At 40.3% G+C, this 14,126-nt stretch overlaps 1 protein-coding gene across 1 annotated transcript in view; it reads left to right on the forward strand.

Moving 5' to 3' along the window:
* The first annotated feature begins 352 nt into the window (after positions 1–352).
* Positions 353–14,126, forward strand: part of LY75 (lymphocyte antigen 75) — a 139,777-nt gene continuing 126,003 nt past the window's right edge. Inside the window, exon 1 of the mRNA XM_043994952.1 lies at positions 353–458. Coding sequence (XP_043850887.1) covers positions 353–458 — 106 coding nt within the window. The remainder of the gene's footprint in view (positions 459–14,126) is intronic.

Genomic DNA, 14,126 nt, shown 5'->3' on the forward strand with positions numbered 1-14,126 from the left:
GAAAGCCCAGGAAAATCAAAGGGCAGTCTGCAGAATCCGCCTGCGCTTTGGTCAGCATAGTCGATCCCTGCAGGTGAGCGCTTTCTCCTCCTCCCCGCAAATCCTGGTGGGCCTCCTTCACACTCAACAAACTTTCACTATCCCTATTAGGCAGCCACACTCCGCTTCTTTCTCCTCCCCACCCCACCCTCCCGCAATGTAGAGGAGGAGAATTTGATTGGCCGAAGGTTGCAAGGCAGGGGTGGGGCCAAAGCTCAGAGGGAAAAGCTGAAAACGCTGGTGGGTGTACTCGAGGTGTGGGTGTTGGAGCTTCCCTGAGTGTCTTGCTGGGCAGTTGCTCCAGCGAGTGAGGATGGGGACGTACCTGGCGATCCCACCTAGGGACCACCCTCACCTCTCTTGGTTGTTCTTCCTGGTCATATGGTGCTTAGCGGAATTGGTGTCCCCTGGCTTCACAGGTAACCCTGAACATCTATCTCGGAGCTTCACCGAGCTGGAACTGGGGAAGGTTGCAGCTGCTAGGTGTTGCTTCTGATAGGAGTGGATGGACATGCCAGGGTGGGGGGCTTCGCTCTCTCTCAGCTTTTTAGCTAGGTGACTTTGGGCGGGATTTTCGAGAACCCAGTACCCCAGGGGAGTTTAAGGAAGGAGGAAGCCCGAGTGTTGATTAAAAACGTTTGCCCTTGTGGTTAGGGAAGTAGGGCACAGGTGGGTACGGGAGAGGAACCCAGGTGCGGTTTCGGGGTGGGGTCGGGCGCAGAAGTGGAGGTAGGAGCCGGAAGCCCTTGGTTTCTCTTGCTTATTGTTCTATCATCCCTAGTATGTTTTTTTCTTCCCCCGGGCAGTCTTGCTACCTATTATACCCTGCCCGCTCCCATTTTAGCCAGGTTTTTTCCCCCTTGCGCAAAGTATTCTGGGGTTGTTCGTCTTGGTTGGCTTGCCTATAAAGTGACTAGTGAGACATTCCCACAATTCTAAACACACTTCAATTTGTCGGACCCTTGTCTGCTCTCTTCAAGGCATGCCAAAGAGTTCAATAGAGTTGCTTTGGAGTAATACGACTTCAGAGAAATCTAGGAGTCCCGAGATTGTACTTTGATGAAAACACTGGGCTGGCAAACCTGAAATTTTGGCAACATGGCTGATCATTTTGGCTTCTTAATTTACTTGAGGGGGACATCTTTGGTGGGGTAAGGGCTAGGAGTTTAAAGCAAAAATGTTGGCTGTGAACTGCTGCACTCCATGGCAATTTGAAGGTAGTGACTAATCAGCAGCTCATTTCCCATCCCTTCCTTACCAACGTGAATTACCATATTTCTGCTTTTACTTTCTTTTTCTGAACTGGCAAAAGGTGTATTAAGGATTAAAGGTGGATGTTCTCCACCCATCAGCTCTCCACTTCTGCTATTTCCTTAAGGAATGTATGGTAAAGGGGAAAAGTTATGATAAAATGAATTCTTGATGAGATTATGGTTACAGTTTCTTATGACAAAAAAAACAACAACAAATAAGCAAAACAAAACAGAGTTTTACTGAGGTTTGGCCTTCATATACAACCCATTTCAGCAACCAGTTAGAGAAGTCTGGCCACAGTGTAATGTGTGTGTAGAAGAAAAGGTAGTCTGGTTCAAGGACTGCGTTGAATACCAGACATTAGAGTTTAAACTTTACTTAATAAGCAATAGGGAGTCGATGAAAATTTTTGAATCAAGGAGTGGCATGACTAAGTCTATGCATAAGAGAGATTAATAACTGGTTACCAAAGGTTAAAGAAAAGGATCAAAGATAACGCCAACCTTTCAGACTGGGGAAACAGTGATGTGATTGAAAAAAAAAATAGTGAAAGGATAAGGAGAAGCCGACTTGGAAGACAAAATAAACTCTCCTTTGAATGTGTTTGGTTTGAATATGTTAGGCAATAAGAAGTTTGGGTCTGGAAGCCAAAGAGATCAATAAGTGAACCATTTGCATAGAAATGGTAGTTGAAACTCTGGGAGAAAGAGGAGAGTGGGGGTAGGGATGGAAGGTGTGGGGAGAAGGGATAGAGGAAGAAAAGAGCCTAAGACCTTACCTTGGGGAACGTCCATCCAAGGAGTCATGGAGAGGAAGGTAAAGCTCTATCAAAGGAAACTGAGCAGATATTTGTGTCACTCCTGCTGACAGAAAGCATCCCCCAAGGCTCTGTCCTAGGCGCTTCTCTCTTCTCCTTCCATACTGTGTCACTTGGTGATCTCATTAGTTCCCATTGTTTCAATTTCATCTCTAGACAGATGACTCATATCTACTTTTCCAGTCTTAACTCTCTCCCAGCCTCCAGTCTTGCATCTCTAGCGGCCTTTTAGAGATATCAAACTAGATGTCCCATAGACATATTAAATTCAGTATGTGCAAAGCTGAATTCATTATCTTTACCCCTCAGCCCCTTCCACCTTCCTAACTTATATTAGTGTTGAGGGTACTCCCATCCTCCGAGTCACCCAAGCTTACAACCTGGGTCATCCTCAACTCCTCACACTCACCCTCCTTATCCAATCAGTGGTCAGGTCCTGTTGTTTCTACCTTAGTAACACATCCCTTTTCTCCTCTAATACTTCCCTGGTGCAGTCCCTCTTCACCTTATGCCTGTATCGGTGCATTAGCCTCCTAGTTGGTTTCCATGCCTCTCTCCATTCTATCCTCAACTCAGCAGTCAGATTGATCTTCCCAAAGCGAAGTTCAGACCATATTACTCCCTCCTCCCATCCCCATTCAGTAAACACCAATAGCTTCATTAAATTTCCAGAATCAAGTATAAAAGGCCTTTCAAAGGCCTTCATTACCTGGCACCTTCCTATTATTCTAATCTTATTACACCTTAGTTCCCTCCATACATTCTGCTTTCCAATGGTACTGGCCTCCTTGCTTTTCCCACACACAAAAGAGACTTCATTTCTCAACAGGGATTTCACAGCTGCCTTTCACATGTGGATTGCTCTCCCTCTACATCTCTGCTTACTATCTTCCTGGCCTTCCTTCAAGCCTCAGCTAAAGTCCTCCTTTCTGGAAGAAGCCTTTCTCAGTCCTCCTTAATCCTAATGCCTTCCCTAGGAATTTACCCCCAATTTATCCTGTATATATCTTATTTGTACATAATCATTTGCATGTTGACTCTCTCCACCACCCTTTAGACTGTGAACTCCTTGACTGCAGGGACTGAATTTTGTTTGTTTCCTTTCTTTGTATCCCCAGTGCTTAGCACATTGACTGGCACATAGTAGGTGCTTTAAAAAAGCTGACTAATCCGACAGGAGGGTCTACTGGTTACCTTTGAGAGAGTAGTTTTATTAGTGTTGGGGTGCAGAAGCCCAACTGCAAGACATTGAGGAGAAAGTGAGTGGTGAGTGAATGAGGTTGAAAACTTTTTCAAGTATTTCTAAGAAATGGGGGAAAGAATTGAGAAGATAGCTATTTGGTGCAGAAGGATCAAGGGAAAGTTTGTTTTTTGAGACTTCAACCTGTCTCTAGAAGATACAAGTCATACAGGGAATGTTAGCCAGAACAAAATGCTGAAAAGTACTGGAGGGAGTGAAAACAGTGGTACCTCTAAAGGGATAAATTTGAAGTGACTAAAGGAAAGAAAGAGAGATTAGGTGAAGATGCTGAGAAATTGTAAGGAATCCTATAAGGGACTATCAGTGAGAAAATGCCTTCTTCATTGGTGCAGATGGATGACTATTTTACAACTTCTAGTTTTTAGGGAGGTACTTGGGAAGATTGAGGTTAATTGACTTGTCCATGGTCAGACCAATCATATGTCTGGCAGTGCTTGAACCCAAGTTACTTGATCTTCCTAACATAGAGGCCAGTTGTTGATTCTCTATACCAAGGCTCTTCCACACATAGTAGGTGTTCACTAAACATTTGTCATATCAACCCTGCCCTTTCTCTTACCTACTAAGGGCTTCTGGTCAGCAAGACTCCATCTAACATGTTTGAAGGAATGATGGAAGGGCTGCCAGGTCAAAATTTTCATAATTTACCAGGCAATTTTCCAGCTTCATGATGCAATTGGTGTCTTGTAATCTGATGTGTCAACATTGTCATTTTGTTTAAATAAATGATCTCAGATTAGCAGATCCTGGAGAAGGATCTGTAAATCCTTTGACAAATGTAACTCCTTGATTCAACCTTTTTTTCTTTTTTTCCCCCTCTCCTCCTTTTAGAAAGGTAAGTAATTTGAAGTGGGCTGGTGCTTCAGGGTCTCTATCTGTTAACCTACCCTGCCACTTCCCACATCCTATTTGACAGACAGAAAAGAATTCCTCCCATGCCTCCACCTCATAGAATCCCTAGTCTTCTTCAAAACACGGCTCAGGTACCACCTGCTAGGGGATCAAAAATAAAAGCATTTTATTAAGTGTATGCTATATGCCAATCACTAAACACCTTGCATAGATTATCTCATTTGATTCTCACTACAACCTTGGAACTTAGGTGTTGTTATTATGTCCATTTGAGGAAACTGAGGCAGACAGAGGTAAAGCGACTTGCCCAGGGCCACACAGCTAGGAAGTGTCTGAGGCCAGACTGAATTTGGATCTTCTAGAGTTCAGACTTAATGTTTTATCTGCTGTACCCCATGGATGGCTCAATATAGCTGCATCCTCTAAGAAGCTTTCATGTCATGAAATTACTTTGCACATATCACTTACCTCCATGAATGTTGGATCACCTCACCCAGGAGAATGTAGGCTCCTTTGGGCAGGAACTATTGCATTGTTGTCACTTGCATCTAGGAAGCATTTAAAGAAGTTAACTACAAAATGTTATAAGAGGAAAGTTCTGAAGTTTGAGGCTGCCAATTGATAAGTTTAACTCAATAAAATGTGTTGTCTTTTTAAAGCCTATTATATTTTCCAAAGTAAATATTGTATATGTGCCATTAAAAAAAATTATGAACTTCCTCAGCCTTGCCCCCACCCCTATTGTGGGCTTCTTTTGCCACATACTTACATATGCAATTCCCTGTGTAGAAATTCCTTACACCAACACATCGTAACCATTCTGTCGTTTATGATCTTAAAGAGTTGCCTGAGGCTTTATGTGTATTCTCATTTGAGTTATGACAACTTTTGAAGTAGATACTATGGGTACCCATTTTATCTAGGAAAACAGGTTGAAAATACTTAGGTGGCTCCTGTTTTTCTAATTAATGTCAAAAAAGGGAATTTGAACACCAGGCTACCTGACCCTTAGTCCAGAACTCTCTGACATACTGGCCCTTGCCTCTAGTTATGCTAGTAGTAACAGTCCCAGGTTCAGTGCTAAATATCTCCTATGGAAGGTAACCATCTGATTTCAAAAGCAACTGGAGCCCCTGCCTGTAGATTGACCGCAGGGGAACTGTACAATGACACAAAGTAAGCATACCATGACCAGAATGTAGCACAGTGTCCCTAATCAGTGAAGCTCATGGGGTTCCAAAGGTGATACGGAACATAGGGGCAAATGATGTACTTTTGCTATTTTCCAAAAATACTTCCTTAAGTGGCCCTAGCACTCAGGTGTGCATCCTAAATACAGACATCATAACTATGATAAACTCATGTCTTTATGGGAATTCAGCAAAGATAGTGAAGGTAATAGGCACAAACTTATTTTTTAAAAAGAGTTTTCCTATAGACTAATCTCCAAGGGGAGTTGTGGAAAACTGTGCTGAAAGAAACTGAGGGAAGCAACATTTGGAGCTTAACCAGAGAGGATGAGGGATGGGACAGGATGGGTCGGGATGGGGCTCTTGGTCAATTTTCATTAAGTGCCTACTATGTGCTTGGCACTTTTCTAAGCCTTGGGGATACAAAGAAAGGCAAAAGACAGTCCCTGCTCTCAAGCATCTCAAAATCTAACAAGAGAGATTACACGAAAACAGCTATATATAAACAGTGTGTATATATACATTACATATATGCAGATATACATGTATGAATTTTATAAATATGCTAATATATTATAAGTTCAAGATAATCATTAGAGGGAAGGAGTCTGGGAAGTCCTGGAAGAGGGCAGGATTTTAGTTCGGACTTGTAGGAAGCCAGGAGATTTCTAGAATAATATGGGGAATAAGGGAGAAAAGAGCAAGTACCCAAAAAAAGGGCTAGTATGGGTAATCTTTTGTTACTGTCCATATGCAGGTAGACTTTATGGATTCATAAATTACAGGGTGGTTGATCTATAAAAGACAATCTACTCCAAGCCCCTCCTTTTACAGATGAAGAAAGAGGGAACAGAGATGACAGCACCAAATATCTATTGAGCATCTACTGTGTGGAAGGTACCAGAGATACAAAAGCAAAAATGAAATAGTTTTCAGCTAGGAGCCTACTTTTTTTTTTTTTTTTTGCGGGGCAATGGGGTTAAGTGACCTGCCCAGGGTCACGCAGCTGGTAAGCGTCAAGTGTCAGGCCAGATTTGAACTCAGGTATTCCTGAATCCAGGGCCAGTACTTAATCCACTGCGCCACCTAGCCACCCCAGGAGTCTACTTTCTACTAAGGGTGGGGTAGGGAAATGCATTGATTACAAAGCTAGGTAAATATAATGTGTTATAAAGAAAGAGCAAGTACCAACAATTGGCCAAATCAAGAAGCTTCATAGAGTCAATGTCAATGCTGAGTCTTGAAGGAAGGTGAGCATTCTTAGAGGTGAAGGGAAGATCATTAGTTCCAGATTCAGGAGAATATAGGGGTTTAAGAGATGGGATGTCAAATTCAGGAATCCTCTAGAAGTTCAGCTTGGCTGGAATATGCAGCATATATGAAAGAGAATAACATGAAATGGGGCTGGAAAGGCAGGTTAGAGTGAAAATGAGAAAGGCCTTAAATGTTGGGCTGAGAAGTTTGTATTTTACCCTAGAGCCCATAAGGGGCCACTCAGGGATTTTAAGCGAGGGAATGCACTATGCCTATGGAAGATTATTTTGATAGCCCTCTGGTTCATAGATGGTGAGAGGGAAAAGGTAGGAAACAGGGAGAACAATTAGGAGCACATAAGAGTAGTCTGGATACAAAAAGGTTTGGCACTAGGGTGGTAATCACTGAGTGGAGAGAAAAGAGGGATGGATATGAGCCTGATATGAAGAAACCTTAAAAGGACTTCAGCTGATTGGACTGGGGGAGGGGGAAGGCCTGTAGAGGGGAATAAGCAATAATGACTCTGCTAGGAAGATAGTGTTACTCTCAACAGAAATAAGGAAATTTGGAAGAGATGGGTTTAGGAGAGAAAAATGACAAGTTCTTTAGAATATTGAGTTTCAGTTGTGTAAGAGAAAGTTGGTAATGCTGGCTTGGAGTTCGGGAGAGTCATTAGGACTGGAGATATAGATTTGGGGGTTTTTGCATAGGAACAATCTTTGATCCCTGGTAATTAGTCGGAGATCAGCCAGAGAGATTATAGAGAATCAAGCTCTCTGCACAGAGCCTTAGGAGATATTTAAATGTTGGGAAAAGGAAGTCTAGAAAAAGGATACTAAAAAAAGGAGAGAGTGGTGACAGAGAAACCAAGACAGGAAAACATATCCAGGAGGCAGGGGAAGGTTAACAATGTCAAAAGCTGTGGAGGGGTCTAGTTGAATTAGGGCAGATAAAAGACCGCTGCATTTAGCAGTTTAAAAAATTGTCAGTAACCTTTGAGGGAGCAGTTTCTGTAGAAAGGCAGAAGTCAGAAGTTAAATGGCAAGAGATGGAAAAGTGATTGGGTAGTGAGGAATTGTCAGAGGATAGATGACTCCGTGTTTGGTCATAAAAGAGCTCAGGGATACAGGGAGTTAGATTGAGGGGGTGGCAAGGTAAAAAGACAGTTTTATTTTATTTTTAAGAATGGGAGGGGGGGAAGGAGAAAAGAAACTTGCATGATAAATTTATTCTATGTTTAAAAGAGATAGGAAGTTGTACATAATAGATTTACAATTTCATGTGCAACCATTTTTTTTTATTCTACTATGCTATGGAAAAGCTTGTTTTATTTTGTAAATAAAAAATAAATAAAATTTAAAAGAATGAGGGATGTTTAAGCATATTTCAGACCAGTGATGGGAGGAAATAAAGATTGAAGACTAAAGAGAGAAGAGGGGAAGGAGAGATTAATTGGGAAGGTGCCTGGAAAAAGGTGGAGGAGATAAGATTGATTGCATATTTAAGTAGAGGGGATAGCTTTGTCAAGGAGGGGGGACCATCTCCACCTCAGAGACTGGAAGTTAGGAAGGTATAGAAGGGGTTTGATGGATACGTGAAGAAACTCACAATTGAAGTTAACTCCATCTGTTTGTATTGCTGGGTCCAGACCTTTGTTGCTACGGCCTATCAGCTTTCTCAGATAACTAGGAGGTGAGGTCATCTGCTTAAAAGGAAATGTGCCAAGGGTGACTTATTGAGACCTCTCATGTCTATATGTTTATTTCACACATTCTAAGTGTCACAAACTTGGGGTCATCAAGATTTGGCAATAGTGCATCTTGGAAAATTGTACCCAACAAACAGATTCTACAGATTTTCTTTCAACACAATAGTGTACGTGTATCAAGCATACAGAATTTAAATATACATTTGATCATTTGGGGGACATTTTAGCTCACACACATGCAAATTGATGTTCTTCAAAACGGGAAGTAACTCAATCAAGAAGTTACTTAGCATTAGGACCTTAGTTTTAAAAGTTAAATATCTCATGCACACATACACACATGCAGAGAAGACAGGTGGTAAATGAACAAAGCTCAGGTTCATAAGACAAATATATCTAGGCAATATTTCAACAGATGTAGAGGCTACAACTTACAGTCAAAGTACCTCTTCGAAGATACATAAAGCAATAGGCTCCTTTTCCAGAGTCCTGTCAGGTCATTTCCCCGCCCCAAGTGCAATTTTTAAATGTTTCTCTGAATTCTTCATATTTGTTGTTTCTTATGGTGCAATAATATCATTATATTGTTACCATAATTTTTAAGCTATTCTCCAATCATTGAGCACTTACGTTTTTTTCCTAGTTCTTTGCTACTGCAAAATAGTACTGTTCTCTGAATATTTTGTTACATGTAGGATTTTTCTTTTTGTCTTTGATGTCTGGAGTATGTGCCAAGAATAGGGTTTTGGGGTCAAAAGGTATGAATGCTTGAGTGACTTTTCATACATCATTCCAAATTGTTTTCTAGAATAGTTGGACCAATTCATAATTCTACCAGCAAAATGTTAGTATCTAAGTCTTCCTGTAACTTCTCTAAGTTTGATAAGCCTTACTTGCATTGGATCTTTCAATTAGAACAGGAAAAAAAAAAAGATTTTTTTTGAGCCTCTAAACCTTAAAAAAATGTGTTAACTTGGGAGTGTGTGTGTGTGTGTGTGTGTGTGTGTGTGTGTGTGTGTGTGTGTTGGGGGGGGGGAGTCAGGAAAGTGGTGAGGGTAGATATCTTCTAAGCAAGTCAGAATAGGAGGGGGAAGGAATAATAACACCCAACCTTCTCAGTTTATCAAAGCAAAAAGCAATATCAAATGAGGAAGCCCCATTTTCCACTCCCAACCCTCTCCCCCCAAATGCTCTGCATCTACTTTTCAGTATATGTGTGGTCAAATTGCAGAATAGATGTCTATCATTATCACCTTTTACTTTCCCGTGGCAGAAATGTATGTAGAATTGTTCTTTCTTCTAGCATATCTCTATTTCATTCTGTCAGCCTTGAAAACATTTGATTTTTTTCCACCTAGACAAAGTAAGTAGCTACAGAAAAGCTTATTATAGAACATTTAGATATTTTCTTCAAGAACCTTCCTAATTTATTGTGGAAGGGAGGAAGATACCTGTGAGGATAATAGAACCAGGTTTTATCAGGACTTAAACAGTTTTAAAAGAAACAAGGCCCAGATAAAAATATATAAAATCCATTTAGAATGCCCAGACTAAAAAACTTGGCAGAACACAATCTACAGAAGATCCTCACAGGTATCTCCTTCTGCAAAGAAGAGAGGGAGGCACATTTTCTCAAGTAAAAACCAAGTTTCTTGGCCATTATAATTAAAACATTTTTTGGTCTTTCAGTTTGTATTGTCGTAGCTGTTGGGGCATGCTTTTAACAGTGCAGTAATATCTCATCACATTCATATACTACAGTTTGTTTAGCCATTTCCCAATCAGTTGACATCTATTTTATTTTCAATTTTTTTTTTACTTAAAAAAGTGCTGCTGTGAATATTGTAGTGTGTGTCAAGTCATCAAGCATTTATTAAGCATGTACTGGGTGTCAGAGACTGTACTAGGGATACAAGAATGGCAAATATTAGTCCCCATTCTCAAGGAGCTCTGTCTAATGGAGGAAACCACATACAGATGTGTACAAATAACATATATATATATATATATATATATATATATATATATAGAGAGAGAGAGAGAGAGAGAGAGAGAGAGAGAGAGAGAGAGAGAGAGAGAGAATGAATGAATGAATATAATTTTGGCCTTGTTAACCCATATGCTTAATGATGAGATCTTTGGTTAAAGAATATAGACATTTTAGTAACTTTTTAAAAAATTTCAAATTGTTTCCTAGAATAGGTGGGTGAATTCACTGCTCTATCCACAATGTATTAGTTCAACTGTTTTTCTGTTAGGGCTGAGACAGGGGATTCCCTTTTAAAGGGAAGGAAAACAATGGTATTTTTACAAAGATTACTACCTCTCTATTGCTCTCAATTACTATCCACTCTTCCCATAGAAGAATCTGAGATAAATTGAATATTCAGATATTCCCAGGTAGAATCATTATTTAGTTTCATTGTGTCTTTTTTTGGGGGGGGGTGTTTTTGTTTGGTTTTTGTTTTTTTTTTTTGGCAGGGCAATGAGGGTTAAGTGATTTGCCCAGGGTCACACAGCTAGTAAGTGTCAAGTGTCTGAGGCTGGATTTGAACTCAGGTCCTCCTGAATCCAGGGTTGTTGCTTTATCCACTAAGCCACCTAGCTGCCCCCCTCCTGTGTCTTTTATCAGCTTCCCAGTAAGCAGACTGATAACATAACACTTAAAGTTTGAAGAAAGTTTTTAAATGGCTTTGAATATCCTCTATATTAAGCATTATTAACCTGGGGCCTCTGAACCTTTAAACAGATATATTGATAGCTATATTTCAATACAACTGGTTTCCTTTGTAATCCTGTGTACTTTATTTTATGCATTTAAAAATGTTTTTTTTCAGAAAAAGGGTGTGTAGGTCTCACCAGGTTGCCAAAGTGGTTCATGACCCCCCCCCAAAAAAAAAGGTTACTTATGGACCCCCTGCCCTACCAGGAGTTTTAGTGACTGAAGGAAAAATGAAATAATTTCCATACAGTAGCGAGGGCCCAGTTGAGAAAGATACTATGAATTTGTAGTGGACCTAATCTTTACTTCTCCAGTGTCTTTCTACAACTCAGAGTAGGGGCAAAGAAGGTAAATAGTGGGGTTTATGACTGTCAGGGTATGAATGCTAGTGAGATAAGGGAAAGGGATTCAAAGGTTAAGGCACATTCAGTTCAACAGTTAAGGCCAAGACTGCGAAAGTTGAAAAGTGAGGCCATTGAGACTAGGGAAACAGGAAGGATTTAGAGGAACTGAAGGACCCAATGAAGACAAATCATAGGTTTAGGAGGGTTGAGGTAAAGTGAGAGATGGAAGGACAAGAGATTGGCATAAAACATTTTATAGTCCAAGATCACGGAGGTGGCACAGTTGGGGGTGATAGTAAAGTCTAAGGATTGAACTCTGTTGAGCATGCCTGAGGTGGTGAGGAGCTATATACATACACATAGGTCATGAGATTTAAGAAGATTGAACTAGGAGGCCAGGGTATTGGTGTGTGTAGTGAAATGCCCAACTATGAGGGTGAAAGTTTGAATAGAGATGAAGAATGAGCCAGGTACTAAACTCCTTGCACAATGGGGGAAGATTAATTACAGGCTATTAAATTACAACAGTAAGTATCTGGACTGGAGGATGTAAAGGAATAAGTAAACTTCAAAGAAGTTCAGAATAATGGCTTTGGTTTGGGTGATCTGCTATTCCTTTTTCCCAGGAATGAGTGAAGTTTGGCTACTTTCTTCCATGGCACTTTTTACATGGTGTCTGTAAAGGGTGAGTAGTATTTGTATTTTGTCATAATTTATTCTTTATTGGCAAAGTGGAAAGTGAATTGGTTCATGAAGTGTTTTTGGTGATGTTTGCCCATGTTAAGCATTTTTTAAAAAATGGCTTTCAGATGATGAATGAGGCAGCTTCTGACATACCTTGGCATTCATATTCTGTGGGACTCTGGGTAAGGACACTTTACTGTGAGGCTCAGTTTCCTTAATTTTAAAATGAGGGTGTTATATTCAATGGCCTCTGAGGTTTCTTCCAGCTATAAATCTATGATCCTATGGACTGCGTTTATTCCAAGCATTTTCTTCTTTTTTTCCTTGTGAAATGGCTCTGTTTGTTGTGAATTGGAGTTGTTTTTTTTTAATTAAACTTAAAAATTACTTTTTTTCATACATTCTTAGTGTAGCTAAGAGACTCTACATGGGCAACTTGGTTTAATTCAAGGACTTACAAAGTTGGATATTGTAAACATAACAGATTTTTAGTCTAAATTTGTTCAGAATGCTTGCTTTTTTTTTTTACTCCATTTATAATAAGCAATTTGCATAGGTCTCCATGTCCTGTCCCGGATGAGGTGTATGAATGCATTTGTGAAAATCAATTTTATTTCTTATTTTCCTGGAGGAATTGTGAAGTTTATCTCAAGAAACTCTAGTCTTCTTCAGCTCACTTCAATACATATAGTGCCAACTCCATGCTAAATGAAATGAGGGGTGAGGATAAGAACACACACACACACACACACACACACACACACACACACACACAGAGTCATCATCCTCAAAAACCTTATAGTTTCTTATAGGGGATTCTTGGTCAGATCATATATTGATCTAGAGGTGGTTCTTCCCAAATCAGAGACTAATTCCGAGAGCCAGAGAATTCTTCCTCCTGCCCTGACCATTTAAACAAGAGAGGCAGGGGTGGGAGGATGTGGTTGTTCAGTCATTTCAGTTGAGTTTGACTCTTTTGGGGGGGTTGAGGGGGGTGGTTCTTGGCAAAGATGCTGGACTGGTTTGCCATTTCTTTCTCCAGCTCATGTTACAGATGAGGAACTGAGGCAAATAGGGTTAAGTGACTTGCCCAGAGTTGCATAGCTAATAAAGTGTCTGAGGTGGAATTTGAATTCATGAAGATGAGTATTTTTGATTCCGAGGTCAATACTTGATCGGGGCATGGAGGATTTTTCTAAAAAATTTCAAAAAAGTTTTATTGAAAATTTTGAGTTCCAAATTCTATCCCTTCCTCTCTCTATTCCCTCCTCCATGAGGTGGTAAGCAATCAGATATAGGTTATAGATGTGCAGTTATGTAAAAATTTCCATATTAATCATTTTGTATAAGGAGACTCGGGTAAAAGGGGAAAAAATGTAAGTGCATGTGAGGGAAAAAACCATCCTCTTCTCAATAATTCTCAGGAACTCCACAGGGATGTGACAAAGGCTCTTTATTTCCTTCTCATGAGAAGGAGGCACCCTAGTTTGCAGCTAGTGGGTGCCCTGAAAGGGGGCTCACAGGCCCTGTTTTATATCTTAGTCCCTAACACACATGGACCCTCCCCTTTGTCATCACTGGTCTGATTACTCAAGGGTTACAATCTACATGCAAAAAACTAGCTAATCTGAACACAGTATTCTCACCCCTCTTCCTTGTATGGGCATACCTCAGGAGTGGACCTTATTGAGACCAGGGCTCCTTGAACCATGTGATTTTGTTAACCTGAGGGGGAGGAGGGGATCTGAGACTTTTGTCCTACAAACAGGTCAGGAGGAGTATGACTAAAAGTTATATCCACATTGAGAGGGGACAACTACCCATTTTCTCACAGTGCATGTTTTAAAATTATTGCTACAACTGTATTTTATAAATTAATTGCTATTTATATGTTAATCGCTATTGCACCTATTCTGACAGTAAGCATTTATTATTAATTAATGTCATGTATGCCAGTAAAGAATTGACCACGAAGCAGTTAGCACAAGCAGGAGAAAAGCC

Source organism: Dromiciops gliroides, chromosome 3 (genome assembly GCF_019393635.1).
Source record: "Dromiciops gliroides isolate mDroGli1 chromosome 3, mDroGli1.pri, whole genome shotgun sequence".
Classification (NCBI taxonomy): domain Eukaryota; kingdom Metazoa; phylum Chordata; class Mammalia; order Microbiotheria; family Microbiotheriidae; genus Dromiciops; species Dromiciops gliroides.